Here is a 26,643-nt window from a genome sequence, read left to right as displayed (position 1 = left end):
CATCTCCAGCATGATTGAACTGTCAGAAAAAGACAAACCTATTATTCAGATGCTACTGAATTTTGGAGCATGCCCACGATGCATTTTCAGGTTCTGCCGAGTGAAACTACAGGCTTTATACAGACGTCCTGAGAAGGTTTGGTTAAATTAAAGTACATGATGGGTGAGATGGTGGCTGTAATCAATTTTCAGGCCACAATGGCCCTGTTTTCTAAGCAAGGGAAACATTCAACAGGAAGTTGGGAAATGGAAGGAGGTTGGTGGGTGGGGAAGGTAGGGCTCACACAATCTTAGCATGGAAGGTAGTGACAAGGGTTCTGAATGGGGTGTGTAGAAAGGGTCATAGGGTGAAGAGAAGTGTTCCTGCCCAGTGTGTAGCATGAGGAAACAGCCAACTGCAACATTAGGAAGGCCACCTTGTCAACACAAATGGGGATCATGACAACAAATTGAAGGGAATGAAAATCTGGACACACATCACCCCAGTTGGTTCTCATGATACACTAATACAGTTCTTGGGGTTAAGATTAAGTTTGAAACTTCCCTGATGGGTCCCCATAGTTCTGAGCAGATTTCAATCCTTCTAAAATCATCCCCTTCTAACTTTTTTTTTTTGCTGTGACTGATAATGTTGCAGTTGAGTGTTTTGACCAAGGATGTCTTACCTGCTCTCTGAGCCAGCAGAAGTTCTTGTTTTCTTCATCCTCTGCTGTAGCCTATTCTCTTGCTTTTCTCTCCATCTTCCCAACTGGTCCTTTATCTTGTCACATGCCTAGAAGCCCAGTCCCCATTCTGCTCCATTTCCTGACCCAGAAGTACACTTTCTGCCTTTGCTTCTAATGACACAGATACATTTCTAGCATGATCTTTTGCATGTTTACACAGAGCCTTAGCGACCTTCCCTGTGTTGTAGTTTCTTAACAGATAGACATCTGCCTCCCTTCACATTAAACTCAGGGTTAGAGCCATCCTATGTACAAAGACTGCCATGGTTTTATAGGGACCGTTGCTCTGAGTCCAGGACTATGTTAGGTCATTAGTGATGGGTGGGGATGTGGATCTCACTGCACACTGAAGCCATATGTGGCTCCCTTCCAACAAAGTCCTATTGTGCTTTCTTGTTTGATCAGGAGTTGCTCTGCGAACTACGCACATTCCTGCAGAGCAGTAACAATGAGAGTGAATCATCTTGTGAAACGGCACAGCCGCCATGTAAAATAATCAGACTTGAGAGCACCAAAGAAGAAGCTGAAGAACAGACTCCAAATGGAAGCCAACAGCTGACCGATTCAGAGAAGGATGGAAATGCTACTGATGAGAATTTTAGGCCTCCTGTTTGCACTGTGTGCCTGGGAATTCTGCAGGAGCTCTGTGAGATGGATTTTGTCAAAGCAGTAAGTGTCAGCCAGTCAGAAGTTTTGTATGTCAGTTTTTCAACTAACAAGTCTGCAGTGCAGCATGCATCTATCGCAGTGAGGCTCTTCTATCTCTTACAGTGCAATCATTTGCAGAATTACTTCAATCTAAGGCCATTAAAATCAGTGGGTTTCAAGTAGACTATCTCTGCATAGCATTGCCTTTTTAGTCCCATGTAACTTTCCCTTACTGAGAACCTAGACTGTTGGGCACTCAGGCATGAAAATCCTCTTGTAGCACAGAAGGAAATGGGGTTCACAATACTGATCCAAGGGTGATTGGCAGTCTGAGTGAAACCTCAGTCTTAGCCATGTCTGATATAAATGCTAGATGCCTGGCCTTGTTTTTTTGCCCGGTTAGCAGAGTAGTACTTTCTGTGTGCAGTGCTTCTGTGCAAATCATGGGACTCAGTGATTTGGGGCTGGAGAACACAGACTGTAAGTCTGAGTTTTTGGTATTGTTACCTGCAGCAATTGCGTGCCTCTGACACAACCATGCTAACTGTAGATCCATTCTTGACTCTTCCCCATCACCGTCCCATGTACATTGTTGGCCCTCTAAGCAGGAAACTGAATCATGGACAGAGTCTGGCTGCACTTCTTATTGATCCCTCTTTTCCCAGGTCTGCCAGGAGATCAGTTCTTCTGAATATCAGTTTTCCAGCTTTGTGTTCTCAGTGTCTTTCCCTCCGCAGCTTTCCGTCCGAGAGGTGAGTGTTTGCTGCCAGTGCTGTTGTTCATGCTTAAGTTGTGTCCGCAATGAGGGTGAAGAGTGCTGTTCCTAAAGCAGATTTTGCTTTAGGAAATACATTTTGCCAGGGCAGATGTCGTGATACATCTGGAGTCACAGGAGAAGTTGTGGCTGAACCAGGGCTGGGTGAGCTGGGGGTGGTGCAGGAGGGTAAGTGGCCTCTGCTGTTTGGCAGCCTGGCTGATGCAAAGCTCAGCTTTAGGGGTTGGGGAGGGCAAATCATCGCATCAGTGGTGTGAAGTGGCTGATTTCTCATCAGTTTCCTTAGCTGTTTAGAGAGCAGGAGGTCATAAAATTTTTATTTCATTCACAACTTTCTCTCTTTATTTTCCCCCCCCCCCCCATCTTCTTTCTGGGTCTGCCTGCCTGAAGCATGCCGCATGGCTGCTGGTAAAAGAGGAACTGGGGTGAGTAATTTCTGGAGAAAGTCTTTTCCATCCTGACCCTCAAGTGAATGAAGCTTGCTAAGTTGTACTCTTCTGCCTTCATCCGTGGATTTCTCCTCTGGTAATGATCACCAGACTCTGACTTCATTTTGGCAGGATGCCTTGTTCCATTCTGCCTCCTTCTTGCCTACCACTAGGTGGCAGGCTGCAATAGGAACCAGGCCAGGGAGCAGCAAGGAGATGAATAGAAACTATTTCAGCGATGCACAGCCCTGAACTTCTGGTACCTAGTTGAAAATTGGCACCAGGAAGGCGGGACTGTGACACGGATGGGAGGAGTCACTCTGTCCCTGCACTTGTATGATAGAAGCCTTATTTTTCAGCCACTGCTGCCCAAATGGTAGCATCACTATAGTAAAGTGGCTGGCCTGTGTGCCAATCACAAAAGCAGCAAAATTGAACCATCCACCAACAAGGCATACTTCGGGGACTCTCCAGTCATGAAGGAAATACGAATTAATTCACCACCCTCCCCCCACTCCCCAAAGCAAACAAGCAAAACGAAAACAATGTTGATGAATCACGATAGGTAACTGTGTTAGTCTGTCTGTAGCAGTAGAAAAGAGCAAGAGTCCAGTAGCACCTTAAAGACTAACAAAAATTTCTGGCAGGATATGAGCTTTCGTGAGTCACACCTCACTTCTTCAGATATCTGAAAGCTCATACTCTGCCAGAAATGTTGTTACTCTTTAAGGTGCTACTGGACTCTTGCTCTTTTCTGAATGCTGATGAAGACTGACTCTGAAAGTCAATTAAAAAGAGGAGGCTGCTCAGTCCTAGGTAGGGTTGCCAACTGCCAGGTAGTAGCAGGAGATCTGCTAATTCAACTGACCTCCAGCTGATAGAGATCAGATCACCTGGAGAAAAATGGCTACTTCGGCAATTGAACTCTATGGCATTGAAGTCCCCCCCTCCCCAAACTCCACCCTCTTCAGGCTCCGCCCCCAAAATCTCCTGCCGTTGCGAAGAGGGACCTGGCAACCCTAGCCCCAGGGGGTTGCTGGGGAACTGGCAGGGCAGAAGGGGAAGGGAACACTTTTTTTTTAATAGACCAAGAGCACCAGCGTTAGTTTTTTCACAGTGGCTGCAATGCCCATTGCAGGAGCGCGGCAGCATTAATGCAGCGACAGACCCGCTTCAGCTGCTTACTGGGAAACAGTGACCGCTCTCAATGTGGCAGTCATTACAACAAACAAGGTAGTTTTAAAAAAATGAAGGCTCATTCTGTAGTATCATATCTGAAGTTTTTACTTCCGTACAATGCCAACCTTGCTTCCATTCAGCATAGTCCTGCTCACTCCTTTTGTGGAATAAGCATTGCATCCTCTGTTCTGGTTGTTGCTAGTCCTTTGGTTGGCAACAGACCCTTGGTTGGTTGATTCCCCCCCTTTCCAATATATACTGGGGGGGAGTGGCCTTTCGACATCATCTAGCTTCTGCTTTAAAATATCAAATTAACTTCGTAAGGATGCCAGAGTCGATTTTTTTTGGCTTAAATGGTTGTGTCACTTCCCCTCTTCCCTTTCTTTTAGGAAACAGGACCTTTTAGTGGAAAAAGATGACCTTGTTCAACTGAAGGAAGCATACAAATGGATTATCCACCCCCTGTTCTTGGAGGAGCTGGGGGTTCCAGCTGATGGAAAGGTATCATATAAATAAGCATCGTGAACAAAGGAAACATGTGCTGCCACAGGGCTTTTTTTTGCCATTGAGTGCATTGGTCTGTATCTGGGCTGTCCCATTTCAGACTGCAGGGTCATGCATCGCTTAACGCACCTCGGCGTGTGAAGCTGCCTTGTATTGAGTTGGACCACTGCCTCTTCCATGTGTCATTAATTCATTAACAGCAAATTAATCAATGACCTCCAGATTAACTAATGACCTCCAAAATGTCCTATTGTTAACAGCCTTGCTCAGGTCTTGCAAACTGAAGGCCGTGGCTTCCTTGATTGAACCCATCCATCTCATGTTCCTACTGACTTCAACATCATTGTCTTTGCCAGTGAGCCTTATCTTCTCGTGATGTGACCAACATATGGTAGCCTCAGTTTAATTGTTTTAGCTGCCTCATCTAGCCTGTAAATACATTTGATCGCTACTCTGTACAAAAATAAAAACCCTCCTTGTACAGTGAAGGTTTGGCTTCTCTAGGAGCCGATCTTGAGTATTCATCTAAGAAATAAAATTGGTAAGTTGGAGAGGAGGATAGGCTTGAGCCTGTGTTGGCTTTCTGTATGCAGAGGATCATTCTCTCACACATATGTGAAGTGGTGCAGCCCAGACCCAGATGTCCCATAGGACTAGATCACAGTGGTGTCGTTAAGAAAAAAAGAGGAAATATTGCTCATTTTTTACATTTCAGAAGGAAGTGATAGGAGAGCAAAGGGCATGGACTAGCTGACGTTAAAGCATTTTGCGCCCCCCTTGGTTTCAGTGGGAAACCTAATCCCACAATCAGCTCTTTTCTGCTGCAATCCATGTGGTATTTAGACCAACTCCATATCCTACAGAATGTTTGCTGTGGGAAACTCAAGCATAAACACAATAGACTCATATCTTGGAGCACCTCTGCATTCTTGCCTGGGAGCCCTGGTTGGGTCCTGCCTTTCTGGCCCATGAAAACAGGCCTTTAGTAATGGGAGTCTCTCATTCATCCTTTGTGTGTTTGCCGAGAGAAACCCAGGGAACTCAAGGCAAACATGATTGCTACATAAACATTGGAGCCACTTTTACAAGTTTTAACTAGGGCTGGTATGCAAAGTTTCTTCTTCTTCTTTTAAAAGAAGGCTGTGCAAAATCGTCTGGCTCATAGCTAGTGCTGGACTTCCAAATGCTGCATGTGGCAACATCCTACCACAGTGAGCTGTCTGTACATTTTTGGCCCATTAAATGTGTCAGTAGTAGCCACTGGCACAGCGGCACCCACCAGTACTCAGTGAAATGCCTAGAGGCAAGCTTCTCCTTTATTCTTCACACACTCCAGCATATAGGGGCCAGTATATGCATGCAACAGAATCAGGGATATAGAATCAGAGCTATGTGTGGGATTTTTTTTTCACAGGGAAGCATGCAAATATGTAACTTTCCCCACAGCACACTTGCATTCTAAAGTGGTATAATTCAAGAAAAGCTTGAAAATGAATTCCAGGACTGGTCCTTGGCAGATAGACAAACTGAAGTGTATCGAGGGCGATGGGAAATAATGTGCCAGTGCTGATGTAAAAACAACTTTCTCTCTCTGATTGCAACCTAGAGCCTGTTTGAAGTGAGCGTGGTCTTTGCTCATCCAGAAACAGATGAGGACTGCCATTTCCTGTAAGTCAAGATGGGATAATATTTTAGGCAGAGGTCGGCCAAGCAGAGACAGTCGCTGTTAAATATTCCTGTAGAGCAGGGGTCCCCAACCTTTTTGAGCCTGCGGGCACATTTGGAATTCAGACGTGGCATGTTGGACGCAGCAACAAAATGGAGGCAGAGCCACCACAAAATGATTGCCACAGCTTAACTTCAGTAACACAGCATAGATCCTTGTGCTGTGGTGGCAGCGGATGCCAAAGCAACATTTTAAAAAAATCTGCACAGCCAAGGAAATCTCCAATAATCAATCAGAAGCCTTGCTGGGTGAAAGCCCTATCTGGCCCCACCCACTTCCTAAAAGCACTTGGCAGGCACTAGAAAAGGTGTTGGCAGGCGCCATGGCACTGACGGGTACTGCACTGGAGACCCCTGCTGTAGAGGTTATACACTTGAATGTTCCTTCTGTGCTCTTCATGAGGTGTTTTTATTTTTAAGAGTGTGCTCCCCATCTCTTCCAGCAAGTAGGATTGGATTTAGCATAGTGACATGAGGCTCTCCCAGAACTCTTCCTGTTCTCACTCTTCAAGAGGAATGGGTCTTTTTCTTTGTAGCAGTCAGGTGCCACCTGATAATGAGTGGAGTGAGCTTGACCTGGTGACATTCACATGAACAAGCCTCAGTGGACTAAGGGAGTTCATTCTTTAAAGAGGGGACACAAGTATCTTTAAAAGGCATCACATTGTTATCCTGCCTTTTCTCCAAGGAGCTGAAAGTGGTGGACAATGTTTTCCCCTCCTGTCTTCACAATGACCCTGTTGAGATAGGCTAGGCTGAAAGCGAGGGAGGTTATGAAGTGAGCTTCAAGGTTGAATCAGGATTTGAACCCAGATCTCCCAGATCCAGCCCTTTAACCACTGCACCATATTGACTCATATGAAGCATCCCTCTCTGATACAGTATAGGGGTTAAAGCGGGTGTGTGTGTGATGTGTAACTGCTGCATCAGGCCTTGTGATTGTGGACTTACTGCATAACCACATGGGCTTTAAAGTGAGTTCAGTAAAGAACGCCGAGTATCACTTTGAGAATAAGATTTGAGGAAACTGAAGGAGTCGGCCAGCTGCAAACAGAGAAGCTGCTGAAGGAAACTGGTATTTTCAGTGGCTCCTCTTTGTGAACATATGAAGCGGCTGTTGGTCATCGTACCTTTGGCCTGTCTAGATCAGTATTGTCTACTCTGATTGGGCAGTGTCTCTCCAAGATCTTGGTCAGAGAAGGATCTTTTGCAGCACCTCCCACTGGAGATGTTTTTAACTTGATATATCAGGAATTGAACCTGGAGACTTCAGCATGCCAAGTGTTTACTGAACCACTGAGCAATATTCCCCCTCTTCAGCAAAATGTTGGGGCTAAGACTTTCACCTGATGGAAACAATGTTAACCAGTAAACTGTACTTGTTTTTGTCAGTCAGTTGATGAAATCTGAATAAATTTGCTTGTGCCTGCAACAAAAGCTCTTTCTTCTTAGATGACACATGCACCTACCTGTTCTAGCAGGAGCCATTTAGGAAGAGGCATTCCCTCCTGCTTGAGAGAGGTGGGGATGCCTTCTCTGAGACAGGTTCAGCCACCAGCAGTTGTGTTGATAAATAATGGCCAATTAATTCGGGGGGGGGGCACCTTTTTAGTTGACTGGCACTTGCAGCCCGAGTTTCAACTGGCACTAGCCTCCAGAACCTTTTCCTTGCCGCCTTTGTTTGACAGTTCATGTTGATGACTTTTCAAAGAAGCAGAATCTTTGTGATTAATTTGTGTTTTTGCTTTTAGTGCCAGGACGTGTCCGAGTTGCTTCAAACCAGCAAAAAACAAACAGGTAAAATGTTTCAGTGGGAGTTCCCTTCATTGTTCCCTTCATTATTCACCTTGACAGCAGAAGCATACACTGTGAAAACCAAATGAAACAGATATTTTAATTAACATAGAATGTAATCAGTGTACCAGGAAAGACCCATGTGTTTGGCTAGCCTTTGGGGGTATGTGCTAAAACTGCATACTGGATTTTTTTTTATTTACCAAAGCCTATTAATCGCTCTTCTGTGGTAAAACACTCAATGTGAACCAGAACAGCAACAGTACAGAAATCTGCAAAGTTGACATCCAGCGGTTGGAGAGAAATAACCGTGCTGCCTCCTAAATTGGACTGAATTTAAAAAAAGAACGAAATGCAACACGCCTGCTGACATGTGCTACATTGTTTTTTCTCTGCAGTCCGTCTTCACCAGAATGGCCGTTGTTAAGGCTTTGGATCTGATAGATGACAACGATTTCCATAAGTAAGTCTGTGTTGACTTTGGAGTTGGGAAATCTCCATTTAGGATCAAGGCGAGAAGTAAAATATTAAAGGGGAATGCATCGTATAAGGCTTGAAATAATTAAAGAGAATGAAATCCCCCACAGAGGCAGCTTTTGTCTATGCTGCATAACTTGATATAATTTTGGGCATGGTGGGGTGTGCTTATATGTGCGTTAGTCACCCTGAGTTTCAGATGTATAACAAGATAGTTACACATTGGCAGTTATTCATTTACAGCGCATTCCTGAAATTTGGGACGAAAGGCCTTAGGAGGCCTTCGCTGGCCAGTGCAGAAGCCTACACAACCACCGGCGGCCAGGGACTGGCACCTGGGCTTGCACACCGGAGCTGGGGCCACTCACGTCGGCATATGGGAGCAAGTGGATAGCAAAATGGCATTCTTGTTGCTTTTGCTTGCACCTAACCATTTTGCACATGAGGATGCCTGTCTTGTTTGTTTGTAATGGATTATTCTTTATATCTCTTCCTATACAGGAACTTTCATTCTCCTCCAAGTTCACCTAAGACTCCTTGCTCGGCTGTTGACATTCAGTGTACAAATAGTGCAATATTTGTGGCTGGTAAAAAAATAATAATCTTGCAATACTTTTATCTTTATTTCAAATGTGCCAGTTCTTTTCACTGCCTATCCTGGGGCTCTGTGCAGTCCCCCTTCCTTTGTAGAGTACCCTTTTCTCCCTAGGCCCTTTTTCTGATTAAGCAGGGATGTGAGTCCTCATATAATGCAAGAAAGTCATTTAATTATTTAAATTACATTTAAATGGCTTCATGGCCATAGATGCAGACTTATGGCTGATGCTAAGGAGGTCTGCGTCTAGATGGGAGACTGACTTGGAATCCTGTGCAAGTCACATGAACGCATGAAGCTGCTGAATTAGACCCTGGGTCCATCAAAGTCAGTATTGTCTACTCTGGCCAGCAGCAGCTCTCCAGGGTCTCAGGCAGGGGTCTTTCACATCACCTACTTGCCTAGTCCCTTTAACTGAAGATGCTGGGGATTGAACCTGGGACCTTCTGCATGCCAAGCAGATGCTCTACCACTGAGTCACTGAGTTCCACAGTGGAAGAAAACCAGGGCATTGATGTGATAGGAATATGCAGATGAACTCAAAATACATCACTGATTTATTTAAATATTCTTATCCCATTCTTCTCCCCCCAGCCTGAGAACGCAAACGGTCTTACAAAATGAAGTACACCCAAAAAGAACCAATGCGTGTGTAAAGTGCCATCAAGTCGCGACCCCTTTTGGGGTTTTCATGGCAAGAGACTAACAGAGGTGGTTTGCCAGTGCCTTCCTCTGCACAGCAACCCTGGTATTCCTTGGTGGTCTCCCATCCAAATACTAACCAGGGCTGACCCTGCTTAGCTTCTGAGATCTGTCAAGATCAGGCTAGCCTGGGCCATCCAGATCAGGGCAAAAAGAACCAATACAGCAGTTTAAATAAAGAGATATGCGCCAACGCTGTTATCTGCCAGAAATCCTTCCAGGGCAAGCTGCAGAAGCACTTCCTGCGCACCCCACTTTGGATCCTGGCAGGGAGGAAGGTGTTTTGGGGCTGCTCGGGAACTTGAGCCAGCCTTGATAATAGCACAGCGTCCAATAACATGTAGAACATCCATGCCGTTATGTCCACAACTGACATCCATAGTATACTTTGCTACAGCCCTCTGTTCATGTTTCTGTTTTCATAGTGTTTTTATATTCTGAATAATTGCCTACCCTGGGTTGAATGAATGTCTGTTGAGATTGTTTAGGATAGTTAATGCCAAGTAAATACAGCCGGGGGAGAGGTAGAGATGCTAATTGTGACGACTGACCTTGAATTCCATGGTACAATAAAGGTGGTAGAGAAATATAATTAATATGTATGTAAACAAATAGTTAACCTTGCTGTGCACTTAGATTCCCTTTTTCAAGCGAAAGCAATTTTTATTTCTTTTGCAAACCCCGAGGATTAATAAATCCTTTTTTTTAACAGGAAGATACAACAAATACTCAAGAACATTACCTCAGACACCCTGGATTATAGACGGTGAGAGGAAGATGGAGTCTTCTGTGGAAGAGCTGATCTCAGAGCATCTCATGGCCACTTTCAAAGCAGACAGTGAGTGCTGATGCTTTTGCACATGGGGCACATGAAAACACATGCATCTTAACCAGAGCTGTGTATACTCAGTGCTTAAATATTTGCAGTTGGATGTGTGAATTTGTTTTAATGAAATATTTGCATGTTTGTTGTTTCAGTGGCTATTAAGATAAATTAAAATATACAAATTAAAATCTTGTTAGCTGCCTTGGTGGCCTTATGGGGACAGAAAGATGGGGTAAAAATCTTTTTATTGTAAATAAAAAATAAAATAAACTGTAAGCTTGTAGAGCACCCTCCCCATCTGATTTTGGAGATCAGAGTAGCATCATGGCATACAGAAGAAAAAATCTGCTCACGTCCCTTGGTCACGACCCCTTGGCAGCTTGTGCTACCTCAACAGAGCACCCTTTACCCTGCTGTATGCAACATGACGACCCCTTCAGTACTGATGACTCCTACAGGGTTTTTGCTGCTGGGAAAGTTGCCAGTGAAATGCCTTGGTAGGAGGATCAAGGTGGCAGAAAGTTTTCACACTCGATGCATAAACTGTGTACCTGGGGTCCAGAGCATGGCTCAACATACAGTGCCACATGGAACCCTTTAAACATAGCAGAGGACCAGAAATAGTTTTGAAATATTACCTGGTGTGAGTTCAGTGGCCATCTCCTTTCTGCTTTTAAGGCTTTAATTTTTCATCCTCTGGAAGAGAAGACGTGGATGTAAGAACGTTGGGCAACGGTAAGCTCACCTTTCCCTCTTTGCATAGACTAAGATGATTTTAAGCTACATTCGGGCACTTTATCCTCTTGCCCTCCAACTACTAGAAATCCAACTTGAGCTGCCTCTCTGCCTTTTCACTGGAAATAGGTCATACATTTTAAGGCCTACAAATGTGCTGTACTATATATATATCAGGATGCCAAATTCTTTATCCAGGAACCAGCAGCCCGGCCTATCAGAGACATCTCTGGAGGAAAGTGATTTTGTGGATTTGGGCTAATGCTTTAGTAGCCCAAACTCTGCCTTGCTTCATGTTTTGTCAGATTCTGAATATTTAGTTGTTGAACTATCTAAGATGTTTGCACAGTTAAGAATTTTAAAAATCTGAATATTACTTTATTCCCCCTCTCCCCCTCCCCCACTGCCCCTGGCTGGCCAAATGTTGACAGGAAGGCCCTTTGCAATTGAGTTGGTGAATCCTCGGAGAGTGCATTTGGCTGCAGAGGAAATGAAGGCACTTCAGCAGGTAAACAGGTTGCAAGTCATGAAAATCTCGCATTTGAGCCACCAGATCATTTTAGTGCAGCGCGTTGTGGACAAAGCTTGAGTCCTCTTCCATAATGAGGTATCTTTTCTGGTTTGGGTAGTTCTTTCCTGTGTTTTTTTTCCAAACGAAGTGGAAAGAATTCCGCCTTGAACTTGTGTTAAACATATGAAGCTGCCTTATACTGGATCAGAGACCACTGGTCCGTTTGGCCCCATATTTTCTACTCTGGCAGTGGTCCTCTGGGGTCTCAGGCAGAGATGGGTCTTTCCCAGCTCCTTCTGCCTGAGAGGTTTGAAATGGATTTATGGGACTTCTCTGCACACACCGCATCTGCTCAGCAACTGAGCCACAACCCCTCTAATTAATTAATGATCCCATTTATTCCCATTAATATCTTACTTTGGCATTGAAGTGGTGTCCTTGAAAGGACACACTTTGTTCTGGCATGGGCTTTGTTAACAGCTATAAATTGGTGGTAACTGGAAGGCAAAATCCTATCAATAAATAGGTGGCTCAGGCACATGTGGCTGTGACCAGAGGTGGCCAGCCTATCAGATCTCACTGGAGACAGCGAGCAACATTCCAAGTACTTTGAAATGGCTTGTGGCCCTTTCATTGATTTGATAACAGTAAGATGCAATTGGATAACCCAGGTCATCAGATCACAGAACCCAGATTATCAGATCCTGGAAGCTAAGCAGGGTAGGCCCTGATCAGTATTTGGAAGGGAGACCGCCCAGGAATGCCAGGGTCGTGACGAGGCAGGTAATGGCAAACCACCTCTGAAAGTCTCTTGCCTTGAAAACCCCACGGGTTCGCTATAAGTTAGCTGTGACTTGATGGCAAAAAAAATTTAGACGTTTAAATTTAATTTATGCATATAGTTGCTATTTAGGACATGGGCATTTAGAGGGGAAAGAGAAAAAATGGACTGAAAGTGACTCTCCCTAGTCTCAGGCAAAGTTCTTTCCCCGACACCTACTACTTGATGGGTTGTCGTGGTTAGACTGTTGGACTGCTGGGAGACCCAGGTTCAAATCTCTGTTCTACCGTGGAAGCTCACTGCAGGACCTTGAACCAGTTCACTCTTTCTCAGTCGAAGATGCTTCACAGTGTGGTGACTTTGAATATAAAATGGAGTAAGGGAGAATGATGTAAGCTGCTTTGGGTCCTCATTGTGGAGAAAAGCTGGGTATAAATATCTAAACAATTAGCATACCATAACACTTGTGAGGTCGACCAATTCCAGCTATTCCTTCCCTGTGTGATAGCAGCTGTGGTTTGAGGGAATTCTAATTGCTTTTCCTGTGAGATCAATTACTCTTTCAGGATTGTTAATCTTTTCTTTTTTAAAAACTTCTATAGACAATCAATAATTCATCAGACAAAGTCCAAGTTCGTGATTTACAGATTGTCACCAGGTGAGTGTGCAGGTTCTTGAATAAAGATTTTTAAAATAGAGTAATCGACACTCATTTTCTATGTCTAGATTAGCAGGATAGCTTATTTGGAAAACACCACTTTGAGACCGGATAAGAAGTACAAGACAGAACTACAATTACATAATTTGCAATGGGATAAAGCCATGATTGGCAGAAGGAAACAATTTACAATGCTTTTCTGTGGAGGAGGGGGGCCAAACCCTTCAGGGGCCCATAAAATTGGATCCCCTGTCCCAAACTTTATGAAACTTCAGGGTTCATGCAAGGAGAGTACCTTGCAGCTACGCTGCGAATATGACGACTACCTTGAAAAATGCCTGCCGGGAGAATTTTAAAAAGACTTACTTTCCATAGTCTATAATGGCTGAATCTGCTCCCAAGAATTGTGGGAAAACTCAGTTTCCCATGAATGCTTGCAATGGGCCCACACAAAGCTATTGAGAGTGAATAATTGAATAAAAAGCAGCACATTCAATGTTATAAAGTTAGAATAGTACAATACAGGGAAGATTACAAGAGGAAAACAAAATTTTGTATGCTCACCTAGGGAAAGCTTGTTTTTGTATGTTTTAGATTTTATGTTTGTAACGTGGTGTTCAGGTTTTGTTATGTATTTTATGTTTGTTTATGAAATAAAAAATAAGTAAAAAAACCAAAAAAAAAAAAAACTTTAGTAGCCTCTACTGAAATCTCGAGTCAGAGATGAAGTCTACGCAAAATCTCCATAAGTCAAGAAACCTTCCACTCCTTGCAAGGAACTCTTTGCTCTTTCCTATTACTGGCATAAGTAGAACAAATTTTTGCAAATATGCACAAGTATGGAAGTAAGTTGCAGAGCTGGCAATATCGTCCTATGTTTACCCAGAAGTAAACCCAACTTATTCAGTAAGGCTCATTCCCAGGTAAGTGGGCATCAGCTTGCAGCCTTGGGGGGGGGTAAAGAACTTGGCTTTATGTTAGTGCAAAATTTCAAGGTATATACTGCCCTGTTTTATTGCATTCTGCTGCAGGATGGAGAAAAAGAGTTTCCCCTTCAGGGCACTTGTGTCTAGGTCCAGCTCATACACCACAGACCAACCGCAGCTTGTCGGACAGGCTCAAACCTTGTCAAAGCAGCTTACAAAGAATCAGAAAAATGTTGTTTAGATAAGCAACGACAATAAACGTACGGCCTAGCTGTAACCCCTGGGCTGGTCCTGGATCCACTGGGTGGGCTCACTGTGAGCCATGGTCCAAGAGCCCTTTGGCTCTTACCCTTCAATCCATGCTTCTAGCCACCCCAAGGCAAACTACCTGCAGCAGTGGAGGAACAGACGCTCAGCCCAGATCCCACCCAGTTCTTACAAAGATGCTTCCAACCGTCCTTCTATCAGTGCAACCCCAGTCTCTTATAAGAGCCAGGGAGGTGTCCTTTTCCTCTTTAAAAAATGCTATGTGGTTGTGTCTTTAATTTGTTTCCTGGCAGAGAGGCAATTGGGCATATGAAGGAAGGAGAAGAAGGCAAGACCAAAAGCTACAGTGCCTTAATATGGACAGAAAAGGAGATACGGAATGAAGATGTCGCAGTTCTGGACAGCATGAAGGTTGGGGTGCTCTCTGCCTGTGTTTCCGGTTTTATTACGTACAAGGGTATCGCAGTCCTTGTCTCATTTAGCCTGTGACCGCTTTGGAATGAACATTTTTCGTCCTGTTTTACCATGTCTGAAAGCGGGGAGGGAAGTACAGCTGCTAGGCAAGGGGATTCCACAAAGTCACACATTTAAGGACTTTGAGGTCTCCCTTGGGGTCGCCTTTCCTACCCTCAGGGGACCAAGAAACTCCAAACATTCCTGACAGCCAGCTATTCTCTTCTTGTGGGAATTCTCTCAGTGGTTCCATCCCTGATGGAACTTTGGGGCCCCCAAAGGTCCTGAACCCCAGCTATACTTGCTCACTAGTGGGGTCCCCAAACGCCAACTGTAGCTAGAGATGGACAAGTTTCACCCAGCTTAATTCCATTTTTCTTTTTCCTTCCTTTGTCTCAATGCATCCTAGATACTAAAGTTCCCAGCATGCCTGACATTAATGGTGAAGGATGGACCCCTAAGATAATTAAGTCCAAAGTTTTAAATTACCTGGCTGCCCCATTGCTCATAAACTGGCCACGGCGAGGCTGGCTTTCCCTCTTAGTCTTTCCCCTTGTCCTGTGTACTGTGCTGTTTCTTACTGACATCTTTCTGATTTTGGGTGTTTCATTAAAAGGCAAGAAGTTGTTAGCTGTTGAGTTTTATTATGTTGTCTTTTTTTACACCAAGATGGGGCAGGATTTTGGTTTTCTGTAAGAGTACCGAAATGTTTGGGACCGTCTGTGCGTTTGTCTTCCATTGTGGACATGCTTTCGTGATTGTTCCTTTGCTTTCAATCCTTGAACAGGAATTAAAGCTTGATCAAAAAACTCCCCTACGGGTCCTTCACCGGCGACCTCTAGCTGTCCGGGTTCGTGTCATCCACACCATGCGCTCAGAGTACATAGATGAGCATCATTTCCGGCTACATCTAAAGACGCAGGCAGGGACGTATCCTTCTTGAGGATAAATTCCAAAGGGGACTATTGTAACTGGTGATGTATCTCACACTCTTGTATCCTATCCTTCCTCCATACAAACAGGGTTATCTTATTTTATCATCACAGCAACCCTGTGCCTGCTTCCCAGCCTAAAGACACCTGGTGATCTCTTTGAACTCAGGTCTGCCCCATTCAAATCCAGCACTCCTGAGTACAGCATACTGGTTTTTGTGATCTTGGCAGCTTTCCAGTGAAGCATGAAGCAGCCTGTTACTGATTCCGAGTACTAGGATGGGGGCATACATTTAATATGAACCACAGTTGCATTTTCCATCTTTGCGTCCAGCTGGAATATTGGGACAGCTGGTAATGCAGGAGCAGCCCCATTCCTGGAACTTTCCCTCTCTGTCTTGTGAGCCTCTGAGTAGAATCCACCCAGGAGACCATTTTAAAAAGGCTGTTCAAACCGAGCCTTTGTTTCAGTGAGTGGCTGGTTGCCCTGGGGTCAGAGCCAGCTGCACATAAAGACAATCCAGCATGTATGGAGGGTGCCTGTGTGATCCCCTTGTGTAGGGCACCCTAATATCCTCAAGAGGAAGGATTGGCTGGATGTGTAATGAATAAACATTTGGTTTTTCTTGGGACCAGGTGTTGTTTGATTTGGTTCAGACTTTTAAGTTTCTTTAACATTGTTCCTATGGGTAGACACATGCCATTAATAGATGCATGCCATTATGCATGGCATAATAGAGCATGCCATTAATAATGATTGAAAAAGCCATACACCCCTTCCAGAATCAGCTGACTGTTGATCACATCGCCTCTCTCCTCCTCCCCACACCACCCTTAAGGCCCTTTCTGTGTCTTTTCAGTCCTGTCTCTGTGTGGGAGAGTGATTTATTTATTTCTGATTTCCCTAACTGAGGATATAGTTATATCAAAGAGTTTGTGCACGGAGACTTTGGAAGGACTAAGCCCAATATCGGCTTGTTGCTAGGGACGACTGCGGACATCTTGGAGCTGGATGTAGAAGTGAGTATTTCATCCTGCACTACTTCACAGTGAGAATAATGGATTTGCTCCAGCTTTGGAATTAAGGCCACATCCAGACTGGATTATTTTCAGGCCTTCTGACCCGCCAATTAAGCATGCCTAATCCCTGCAAAACCCACAGCTCTCTGCAACGCCCCCTTTCCCCAGTCAGTATCCATTCAAGGAAAGTCTCAGGATGAATGTTGGTGTTCCTCCAGGGAGCAGATGCACAAATGCATTTTGTGTACTGTTTTTCCACATTTTCAGTTTCACCCTGAGAGTCCAGACCGTGAGTCCGGGGTGTAATTTATTGTTGTAATTTGTTTACTACACATGTCCCCCTTCTCCCTACAAGGAGCACCTGTTGGCTTACCTTTAGATCTCATATTTTCCATTCATACCTTGTGTAAGGTGAGACCTGCTGAGCGACAGGAATGGAATTGCATCATATGCATTCAGTAAGCCCATCTCGGTATAGAAATACAAAAATACTAAGAGTGAATTACTGTTCCTGTTCCTGATTTGTTTTTTCTTTCCCTGTGTTTTTATAGTCGGTGGATGTTGATTGGCCTCCTGCTTTGGACAATTAATGAGCCAGTAATTTTCAAGATGGGAAAGTGAAGAACTGCCATCTCACCAGCTGCTGGTTAGAGCACAACCAACTCCATTTTGTGAGCCATTGGATTTGCTGACTAATTGTTAATGCATTTTAGATCATGTTGATCTATAAAAGATTTTTTTTATTATAAATGGTTATTTTTAATTGGGTTTAAAAGTTCAGGTTGAATGGCTGGTAATTGGGGTGTATCTTACCCTTCTGCTCAGCTAAGTACAGAGCTTCCTTCCAAAAGAGAAAGGTGTCATTCTTAGGTGAATGGAGAAGTAGGATACAGCCCAAAGTAAATATAGACTTGTCTAGTGCTGGATCACTTCTCAAGAGACTTTTTTCATATGAAAGGATGAGAAAGGGCAGATCTGGAAATCAGAGGGTTCATATGCAAAATGCACCACTCACCGAGAAATGTCGTGCATGCTTGCCTGACAAAGCTTTGGCAACCTTAGTAGGAAAAAAGGAGAAACTTATCTCCGTCCAGTCAGGTAACAGCTTTTTAAAGGAGAAAACAAAACAGTATCCATTTCCTGTGTCTGCATCACTTAGAGCAACAGCCTAACTGCAGCAATTTTTTTATGTTGAATGGCGCCATCTCCTCCTGCTATATTTTAAGTATAAGGTCCGTTATACTTCAGAAATGCAAATGGGATGTTTGCAGGACGATTCCTTGGAGTAACAGCAGCAAGTCCGTGCCAGGAAACAGCAGTGCAACAGCTGCAGACTTGATCCTGGTGCTTGGAATTATTTACAGTGCAGACTGCTGGGATGGGCTGTGCAAATCAGCATGCCTTTTCCCTGCTTTGACCTGCATGCTTTTGCCCGTACAGGAGTTTCACTGTGTTCAGTGGAGCTTTCTCCCAGGTATGTGTAGGCGCTCCATACAGCCTCATCTCCCATGAACGGTAGAAGAAAGCAATATCCGCTGTAAGCAGGAGGCCTTTTAATCAAGATGGATCTATTCTTATCGTACGGCTTTCGGAGGAGCCCATAATGTTAAGATGACTAACTTGTTGCCAAGGAGGCCTTTCAAGTTGTTTGACCATGATATTGAGTGGTGTTTGGTACCCAAAAAAAAAACGGGATCATGTGAAAATACAAAGGAAATTGTAATTTTAGTCACAACTTGTTACCAAAAAACCTTCCAGATTTGGGGGGTTTTTAATAAAGAAAATAAACCTCTCTTTTTAAAAATCCATTCATGAATGGTTGTCTCTATATGGTGTTTCTGACTGCAAACTGCAGACCATAGATTCTTATTACAGCCATGCGGAGTCTGCTGAAAAAAAATAAATGAAATCCAAATTCTGTGCCAAGATTATGCATCACCACCACCCCATGATTGTACAAACATTTTGTGACAATAGTTTTTCTTCTTGGTGTAGTGGTTAAAAGCAGTGGTTTGGAGCAGTGGAGTCTGATCTGGAGAACCGGGATCGATTCCCCGTTCCTCCACATGAGCGGCGGAGGCTAATCTGGTGAACTAATTTGTTTCCCCACTCCTACACACAAAGCCAGCTGGGTGACCTTGGGCAAGTTACAGCTCTGTTAGAGCTCTCTCAGCCCCACCCACCTCACAGGGTGTCTGTTGTGGGGAGGGGAAGGGAAGGTGATTGTAAGCCAGTTTGATTCTCCCTTAAGTGGTGGAGATAGTCGGCCTATAAAAACCAACTCTTCTTCGTCTTTTCTAATTTGGTTATCCCTGGAGGAGGCTTACCAGGGAGTGACGCATTCATGGCACCTGCTGTCTGCCCCCCAGTCCCTGGAAATCAGGATGAGTCACTTCACTGGCTTCTGGGGTCCCAGAAGGCATCAGCCATACAGGCTGGAAGCTTGGTTCTTTTTTAAAAGTTGAGGTTTTTATATAGTCTAAAACATTTTAAAATAAAATCTCAACTTTATATTGTACTAGTTGAGCCCAGCTTCCATGGCTGTCCCTGCAAAGCTAGCTGTGGTTACATTATAAAGGCCTGAAGATGTCACTGGAGAGCTGTTCTGGGTGTTATTATAGCCATCAATTGTGCAGCAGTTCTTCACTTTTCACATTGTTGCTTACCTGCAAGTTCTGTATTGCTGTATAATAAGTAGCACTAGGTAATCCCACAGTATCATGTAGTATAGGATTGCCAGCCACCAAGTGGGGCCTGAAGATCTCCTAGAATTAGAACTGAGTTTCAGGTGACAGATCAGTTTCCCTGGAGAAAATGGCTGCTTTGGAGGGTGGATTCCATGGCATATCATCCCTACCCAAGCCCCTCATTCCCCAGGCTCTACCTCCAAAATCTCCCAAGTATTTTCCCAACCCAGCGCTGGCAACTCTATTGACTATAGGCAAACCAGGGAACGGTTCCTCTCTGGCACTGGTTCCCAACCGGGGGTCCGTGGACCCCCAGGGGTCCGCGAGAACTAAATTAAGGTCCACGAAACAAAGTTATAAACCCATAATACATTAATATTTTCAATTAAAAGTTCTCCATTATAAAAATATATATTCAAATATTATTCTAACAGTTATGATTAAAGTTTATTTTCAAATTCTCGGAATTTTTATTTTGAACCTTGGGGTCCCTGCTCCGAACAAAAAAGTCCTAGTGGTCCCTGGTCAAAAAAAGGTTGGGAACCACTGCTCTATGGGAACTCAGGTAGTTCCAACTAATCCAAGGAGGCTGAGCTGTGACAGCAGTCACTTTCTGACAGACAAGGGTTGTTTTGCTTTAAGACATCACAGAGGATATTAAGTCTCTGGAGAACAACTTTAATGGTGAAACTGTTCAGCATGGTGGGTGAATGGGTTCAGTGAGGAAAGGGCTGAAGTCCCTGGCTTGATTTAGAAAGAGGGGGAATGAAATTTAAAGGATTTGGGGGGCATAAGGGTGGTGAGGAGAAATTTGAAACCATCCCTCATCTCATCAACCTAAAAATGGTAAGAACTGAAAAGCAGTTAAAATTGTGCTTTGCTGGAATCCGTGATAAAGGATGTAAACAAACTAACATAGTATGGGTCAGTTTAACACACACAGTTTGCTCCAAAAAGAATTTATTTACAATAAAAAATATTGAAAATCATAATAAAAACACCATACTTCTTAAAAGTTAATGAGAACTTTAAACATTATTCTAGCTCCTGTGCTGGTTGTGTGGCCATTAATAGTTCCTTGTATTGCTAACAAAAAAAGGATTGTACTCTCTATTACACGTTTCTTATGAAAGAGACTTAAAGCTTATTTTGATTGTCCACTGCCATGTAAAAAGCATTCGTCTACTTCCCAGACATAGTCAAGTCCTTACCAGAACAGCTAAAGGAGCCATCCTGTTCCAGGCAAATGGACAGAGCTAATTCCCTCTGCCTGCCTTACATTTAAACTGACCACCAGTACTTTGTTTGTTACGGGTTTTCAAAGATGCGGTGAGCCACTAATGGTTGCTTACTACTTGTTCCCTACCCCCAAAATTCTGAGTCATAAGTGCTTGTTTTTCCAAGTTGTGATGAGTGGGGTCTGCCTCCCAGCACAATGGTGTATCTTCTTATACTCAATCAAAGAGTCCACTCCCCCCATCCAATCTTCTGCTGCCACTGCTCAGGACAGCACAGGATAATGTCATCACTCTGCTTCACAGGGTTTCCAACCTCAAGGTGGGACTTAAAGATCTCTTAAAAGCACAACTGATCTCCAGCCTACAGAGATCAGTTCCCCTAAAGAAAATGGCTGCTTTGGAGGGTGGATTCTATGGCATTGTACCTCCTGAAGTCCCTCCCTTCCCCAAACCATGCAATCCCCAGGCTCAACACCCAAGTCTCCAACATTTATTGTGTTGTAATTATTGTTATTGCATTATTTATTTGTATTAATTTATACGACGGCCTGCAGAACAAAAATGGCAAAATCATAACACAGCATAAAAATAATTAAAAACAGCATAAAAATAATTAAAATCAACAAACATCAAAACCTAGCCATAGCATAAAAGTAGCACAAAACATTTAGCAGCCTAAAATGATGCTCTTAAAACAGTCCTCAGGCTAGGAGCAGACTGTAAAAACACTTTGAAAAAATAAAAAGCGTTAGTTAAAAGCCTAATGGAAACAGATTATTTTGGCCTGGCCTTTAAAGAAATTAGGGAGCCAGAAGAGGAAGGGCATTCCATAGTCAAGGTACCACCACGGAAAAATCCCTGTCTCTCATTGCCACCTGCCTAACCTCTGCAGTCGGTGGCACAGACAGCAGGGCTTGTGGTGGGCTGGACAGTATGGTAGGAGGTGGTCCTACAGGTCCTCTGACTCCAAGCTGTTTAGGATGTTATAGGTAAGAAACAGTACTTTGAATTGTGCCCAGAACAGTCAGTCAGCCAGTGCAGGTCTTTTGAGCACAGGGGGGACACAGCTCCTGTAAATCCACCCCTGGCTGCTACATTTTGGACCAACTGAAGTTTCCAGGCATTTTTCAAAGGCAGCTCCACATAATTATAGTAAGCTAACCTGCGTAGGATCAAAATATGTATCATTGTGGCCACATCATACTTTTTGAGTCCATAAGTGGACATTATCTGTGAAAGATTATAAAAAAAGTGCTACATATCACAGATGGCCAGGATCCAGCAGTCACCCCCCAAGCTATGAATCTGCTCTTTCAGTGGGAGAAAAGCGTTATCACTCACCAACAGCACCTGGAGTCTTGTCAGGATTGAACTTCAGTTTATTGGCCCTCATCCACCCCATTACCAGGCACCTGTTCAGGTCTTACATAGATCTACCCGTCTCAACTGTTAGAGTCACAGAGCTGGTTGTCATCTTCATATTGGTGGAACCTCATTGAATGAGAATAGACACCCAATATGGACCCAGTCACCATTCAAGTTAAAAATGAGGAAAATATACATCAATGCTCTTCCTACATGACTTGGCCCCTGTGTTTTGTATTCATACCTGAGTATTATAAGTGAGAATCCAACCTAACTTTTGCATCTCAAACACATATCGTCATGTTCTGCGCTAACTTAATATCTGCTTTAAATGTTGGTTACATTTGGAAGCCAGAGGCTAGGTTTTAGGGATTAAATCTTAAACCTAGTTGATAGGCTTTGATCAGGGCTGTGGGGAAAAGGAATTTCTACCACAAGTTGCATTCTCTCAGCAGCTGAGAAATCAGGTATGGTTCAACCTAGCTCTAAACTGGGTTTAAAGGTTTTGATCTAAAGGCTACAGATTACATTTTAGCAAAAGGTTTACTAGTTTCAAGGCAGAGTAGATTTCTGGTCCGTTAAGAGTCCCACAGACCCCTCTAACGTACCTTGTTTTATGAACTAGACCCAATCCCTTTGACTGTCTACAACTAGAAGATGTGTCTTTTTCCAGAGATAGATATTTAGGGCTAGCTTGTTGTGAGTGTGCCACAGAGATGAAGCATCGCAGTAACAACGTTTCTGTAGAAAATATGGGGCAAATGAATTGAGCAACTGTGTAAGTTCAGCAACAGGGAGAAGTAGCCAAGACACCAAACACAATTCCAATCATTTACAGTTTCACATAAAAACCTTAATTTCAAGTTAGAAGGCATTAAAGAATGTTAGGAGACAAAAAGAATCATGAAGGCAGAAAGCCGGTAGAAATAGGGACTATTTAGTGTATTGCATGGAGTCTTGTAGATATATGAATGTCTGTTACCAGGCAGAAGCTGTGGTTGTGTACTCAGTGCAGTGAGTGGCTTCAGGGTGCAAGTCATACATGCAACAACAGAGTTGCACAGGCAAGACTTTCAGGAGCCTCCTAGAGGGCCCTACTTAAGCAATTTAATTGCTAAGTAAGTAAAACATGATGCATTTTATATTGTTAAAGCAGTAAAAATAGTTTAGGTTTGATAGGACAGTTTGAGCCCAATCCTGTAGAGGGGGGTGGAGCTCTTTAGGAGCCGGTGTGAACCTGCAGTGGTGTAGGTGCCACTTTATCATGGAATAAAGTGGCACCTACGCCAATGCAGGGGCAAACGCCCGTGTCCCGGAGCTGCGGAGCTCCGCCGACCCCCGCTGCCAGCACAGCTACTCCAGGAGCTAAATCCTGGAAGAGAATGCCCACGCCTGCATGGGGAAGGCATTCCTGGAGAGTTCCTAGGAGCGGAGCTGACGCTAGTCGGCCTCCTAACCCCGCTCTCCCCCTCACTCAGCAGTGTTGCTATGACACCTTTTTTTTGATTTTGTAGCCTCGCTGTTCTCAATGGGGTGTCTTTTCCTTTTTCCTTTTTGTTTTTTTTAATATATATTTTTTTTACCTCCGCGGCAGCCGGGAAGCCTTTAAGGAGGCAGCGTGGCTGCCCTGGTTGCATATATTTCAATCTTCCCCTTATTTCCGTTTTCCCCCCTGTAAATTTTACAGTCCTAATACCCCATTTGTGACAAAAGTCTTTGCCTCAATATGAGAATTCTGTACACTTTAAAAAAAAATCCAAGCATTTAAAGAAGATATTGCTTGTTTTTTTTAAATACAACTATACACAATGACATAGTCATTACCATTATCTAAATATAGATTTGCCTAAAAGCAAACAAGAAAATATATAACTGTCAACAAAATATGAAGTACTTAAGTCAAGTGGGGAGAAGGAAGCTTTAAAAACACTTCACACACAAGTAATGAGTAATAAACAAAAAAAAACCTTTTAAGTCAGAGCTTCTAGCCATGAAGTGGTGGAGTGACTAAGATGACTTTCCTCTTAACAATGAAATAGTAAAAGGGTCATTTTTCCCTGTCCTGAAGAACACTGTAAAAGGAGTGTTTCAGGACGTGACCATTTGCAATATCATCATGACGGAGGGCTTTCACCAAACCACTTTACACAACAATTTACAAAGGGAAAAGGACCCTCTTCCATTTCAAAGCCATCACATATATTGGCCTGAAGTGAGAGGTAAACAACTGAATATCTGAATGTTTTCAATCAATGAAGAACAGAACAGTTACAGCCAGCAGACTTAAATGGTAACACATAAATGCTGATAATTCACAGTGGGTAGCCGTGTTAGTCTGTCTGCAGTAGTAGAAAAGGGCAAGAGTCCAGTAGCACCTTAAAGACTAACAAAAATGTTTTCTGGTAGGGTATGAGCTTTCACAAAAGCTCATACCCTACCAGAAAATATTTTTGTTAGTCTTTAAGGTGCTACTGGACTCTTGCCCTTTTCTACTACATAAACGCTGAAAAAGTGGAATAGGTGATTTCCATATAGATCTTAAGTGACCTCTGGTCTGCAGTGTGAAACATCTCATAAACCTTGGTTCCCTCACACAAATAGATCTGTCGTCCCTGTGCTACAGATGCCCCTCTGAATCCACAGCCTTCAGAAACATAATCAAGTTGCTTTAACAACATAAAGCCCAATGAACAAGGAGTCCACATGGCCAGCGCACTGAGACGAACAACTCGACAGGAAATTTCATTTAGAGCACATGCAGGTCCGTGTCACTCTAAACAACACAAACCAGAAGCCAGAACTCCAAAGAGTTCCTTCTGAAATGAGTGAATGTGCATGTAACACACACATACATGTGCACACACACACACACCTTATAACAATAAGATGGAGCCTGGCAGTCATTCGAATGCCAGGAGGCAGGGACCACATTCAGCCACTTGGAAGTACACAGGCTATTACCCTAATCCAGCAGGAGACATCTATGAACACCTCATGCCAACCCAGATTCTGATAAAATGGCTGCACAATATAGATGGAGTTTGCATATCCTTCTCTGGGTCTCTACAGTTATTGGGCATGACTAGTACTTGCTTGAAACGTTATGTGCTTTCACACATACTGGATACTGCACTTTCAATCCACTTTCAATCCACTTTGCAACTGGATTTTACTTTACAGAAACTGTCCTAGCAACAGAACCCCTGAATGGAATTAATCAAGGCCCAGGAAATTAAAGTTTAAATTGCAATTAAGGCAATCACCAGTTTTCACTGGTTTACCTGAGTATAGCCTAGTCTTAGAACAGAAAACAAACAAAACATCACCTGAATTCCCATCAATTTCCTCCAGCAGCACAAGAATACAAAAATTACTTTTTACAAAAGCAAGGTTACAAATTATTCAGCTCACCCAGTTTCCCCCAAAAAACTTTACTCCTCTACTCAATTTCTTCCTCAGTATATAACCCTAAAAATCATTTTTTAATACTACAGAGGTGGATTACTACATTTTCACAGCACTTACGTGGAAAAATTAATACTCCTACTAAGATAAATGACTGGCAACCTGAATTCCTTTCTGTTTCAAACCATGTCATCAAAGTGGTCTCCAAAGGGATTCAGGAGCTCTTCTTGGGTAATATATGGACTGAAATACTGGTTACTAGGACCGTTTACTTGATTCTGAAGATTGGGGTTGCTAGGTAGTCTTGATTCGTTGAGGCTGTCCAGGAAGTGGTAGGAATTTAGTTCAAATGTATTGGACATGGAACTCAGAGACGTATTACAAGGAGCAGCTACTGATGTACTGGCCTGTGGGGCTGCCTGGCCTGGTCTCCTGTGATTGGTTGGATTTAAAACTTGAGCGAGGGACTCCAACGTTACACTTGAACATCTAGAATCCTCCATCTCCATGCTGACGCCATTGGACACTGGGATGTTCACATGTTGAATAGGTTGGCCAGTGACAGCTCCAGAGACATTCAGACTATCTTGAGGGGAAACTGACGATGGTAACGACCTTTGGCTATTTGTTGCATCAAAGTATCCTCCATAGACATCTGTTTGATTGGGCCAGTTCTGGCCGTTTTCCTGCCCTAGCGACACTGTGCTGCCATTCTGTGCGCTAGGATGCAAGGCATCCACCATCAGGTTGGCTTGCTGAATCAAAGACGAGGAACGCCAGCATGGGGAAGGAGCTGCGTCCTGCTTAAAGGACCCTGCCATCGTCAGGGTTGGGGCTGGGCACCCATTTGAATTGCTCATGGGACGAGAATAGTACAATGGTACTGGAGATCTGTTCATAGGTGCTCTCTGCACTGGGACCACAGTTGCAGTTTGGGATTGGTACATATTCAGCTCTGCAGGGGAAACAGAGAGCATTAATGAGGCTTTGATTAGGCAAGGCATATGTAAGGAGAAAACGGGGACCATCAGATAACACCATGTCATTTTCGAGGGAACAGCGACACAAAGCTCTAAAAGGCCTGAATTAAGGCATGCATAAAGGTAAAGGTCCCCTGTGCAAGCACCAGGTCATTCCTGACTCATGGAGTGACGTCACATCCCGACGTTTACTAGGCAGACTTTGTTTACGAAGTGGTTTGCCAGTGCCATCCCCTTTACCCCCAGCAAGCTGGCTACTCATTTGACCGACCTCGGAAGGATGGGAGGCTGAGTCAACCTTGAGCCG

The 26,643-nt window shown here is 43.7% G+C and overlaps 2 protein-coding genes across 2 annotated transcripts in view; one reads left to right on the top strand and one right to left on the bottom strand.

Annotated features, from left to right (window-relative positions):
- PUS10 (pseudouridine synthase 10) lies at positions 1-17,480 on the top strand. Its single transcript, XM_056852933.1, has 17 exons — positions 1-136; positions 1,131-1,394; positions 2,039-2,125; positions 2,539-2,573; positions 4,145-4,256; positions 5,866-5,927; positions 7,736-7,781; positions 8,177-8,241; positions 8,757-8,842; positions 10,265-10,390; positions 11,057-11,113; positions 11,545-11,621; positions 13,008-13,063; positions 14,550-14,667; positions 15,497-15,639; positions 16,562-16,661; positions 17,213-17,480. Exons 1-17 carry the CDS (start codon positions 11-13, stop codon positions 17,249-17,251), a joined length of 1,599 nt encoding a protein of 532 aa, XP_056708911.1. The 5' UTR covers positions 1-10; the 3' UTR covers positions 17,252-17,480.
- Positions 17,481-25,535: 8,055 nt separating this feature from the next.
- Positions 25,536-26,643, bottom strand: part of REL (REL proto-oncogene, NF-kB subunit) — a 39,532-nt gene continuing 38,424 nt past the window's right edge. The window contains exon 9 of the mRNA XM_056853401.1: positions 25,536-26,311. Coding sequence (XP_056709379.1) covers positions 25,536-26,311 — 776 coding nt within the window. The remainder of the gene's footprint in view (positions 26,312-26,643) is intronic.

This window comes from Euleptes europaea, chromosome 7 (assembly GCF_029931775.1).
Source record: "Euleptes europaea isolate rEulEur1 chromosome 7, rEulEur1.hap1, whole genome shotgun sequence".
NCBI lineage: Eukaryota > Metazoa > Chordata > Lepidosauria > Squamata > Sphaerodactylidae > Euleptes > Euleptes europaea.
This window is presented reverse-complemented; position numbering and strand designations above follow the sequence as displayed.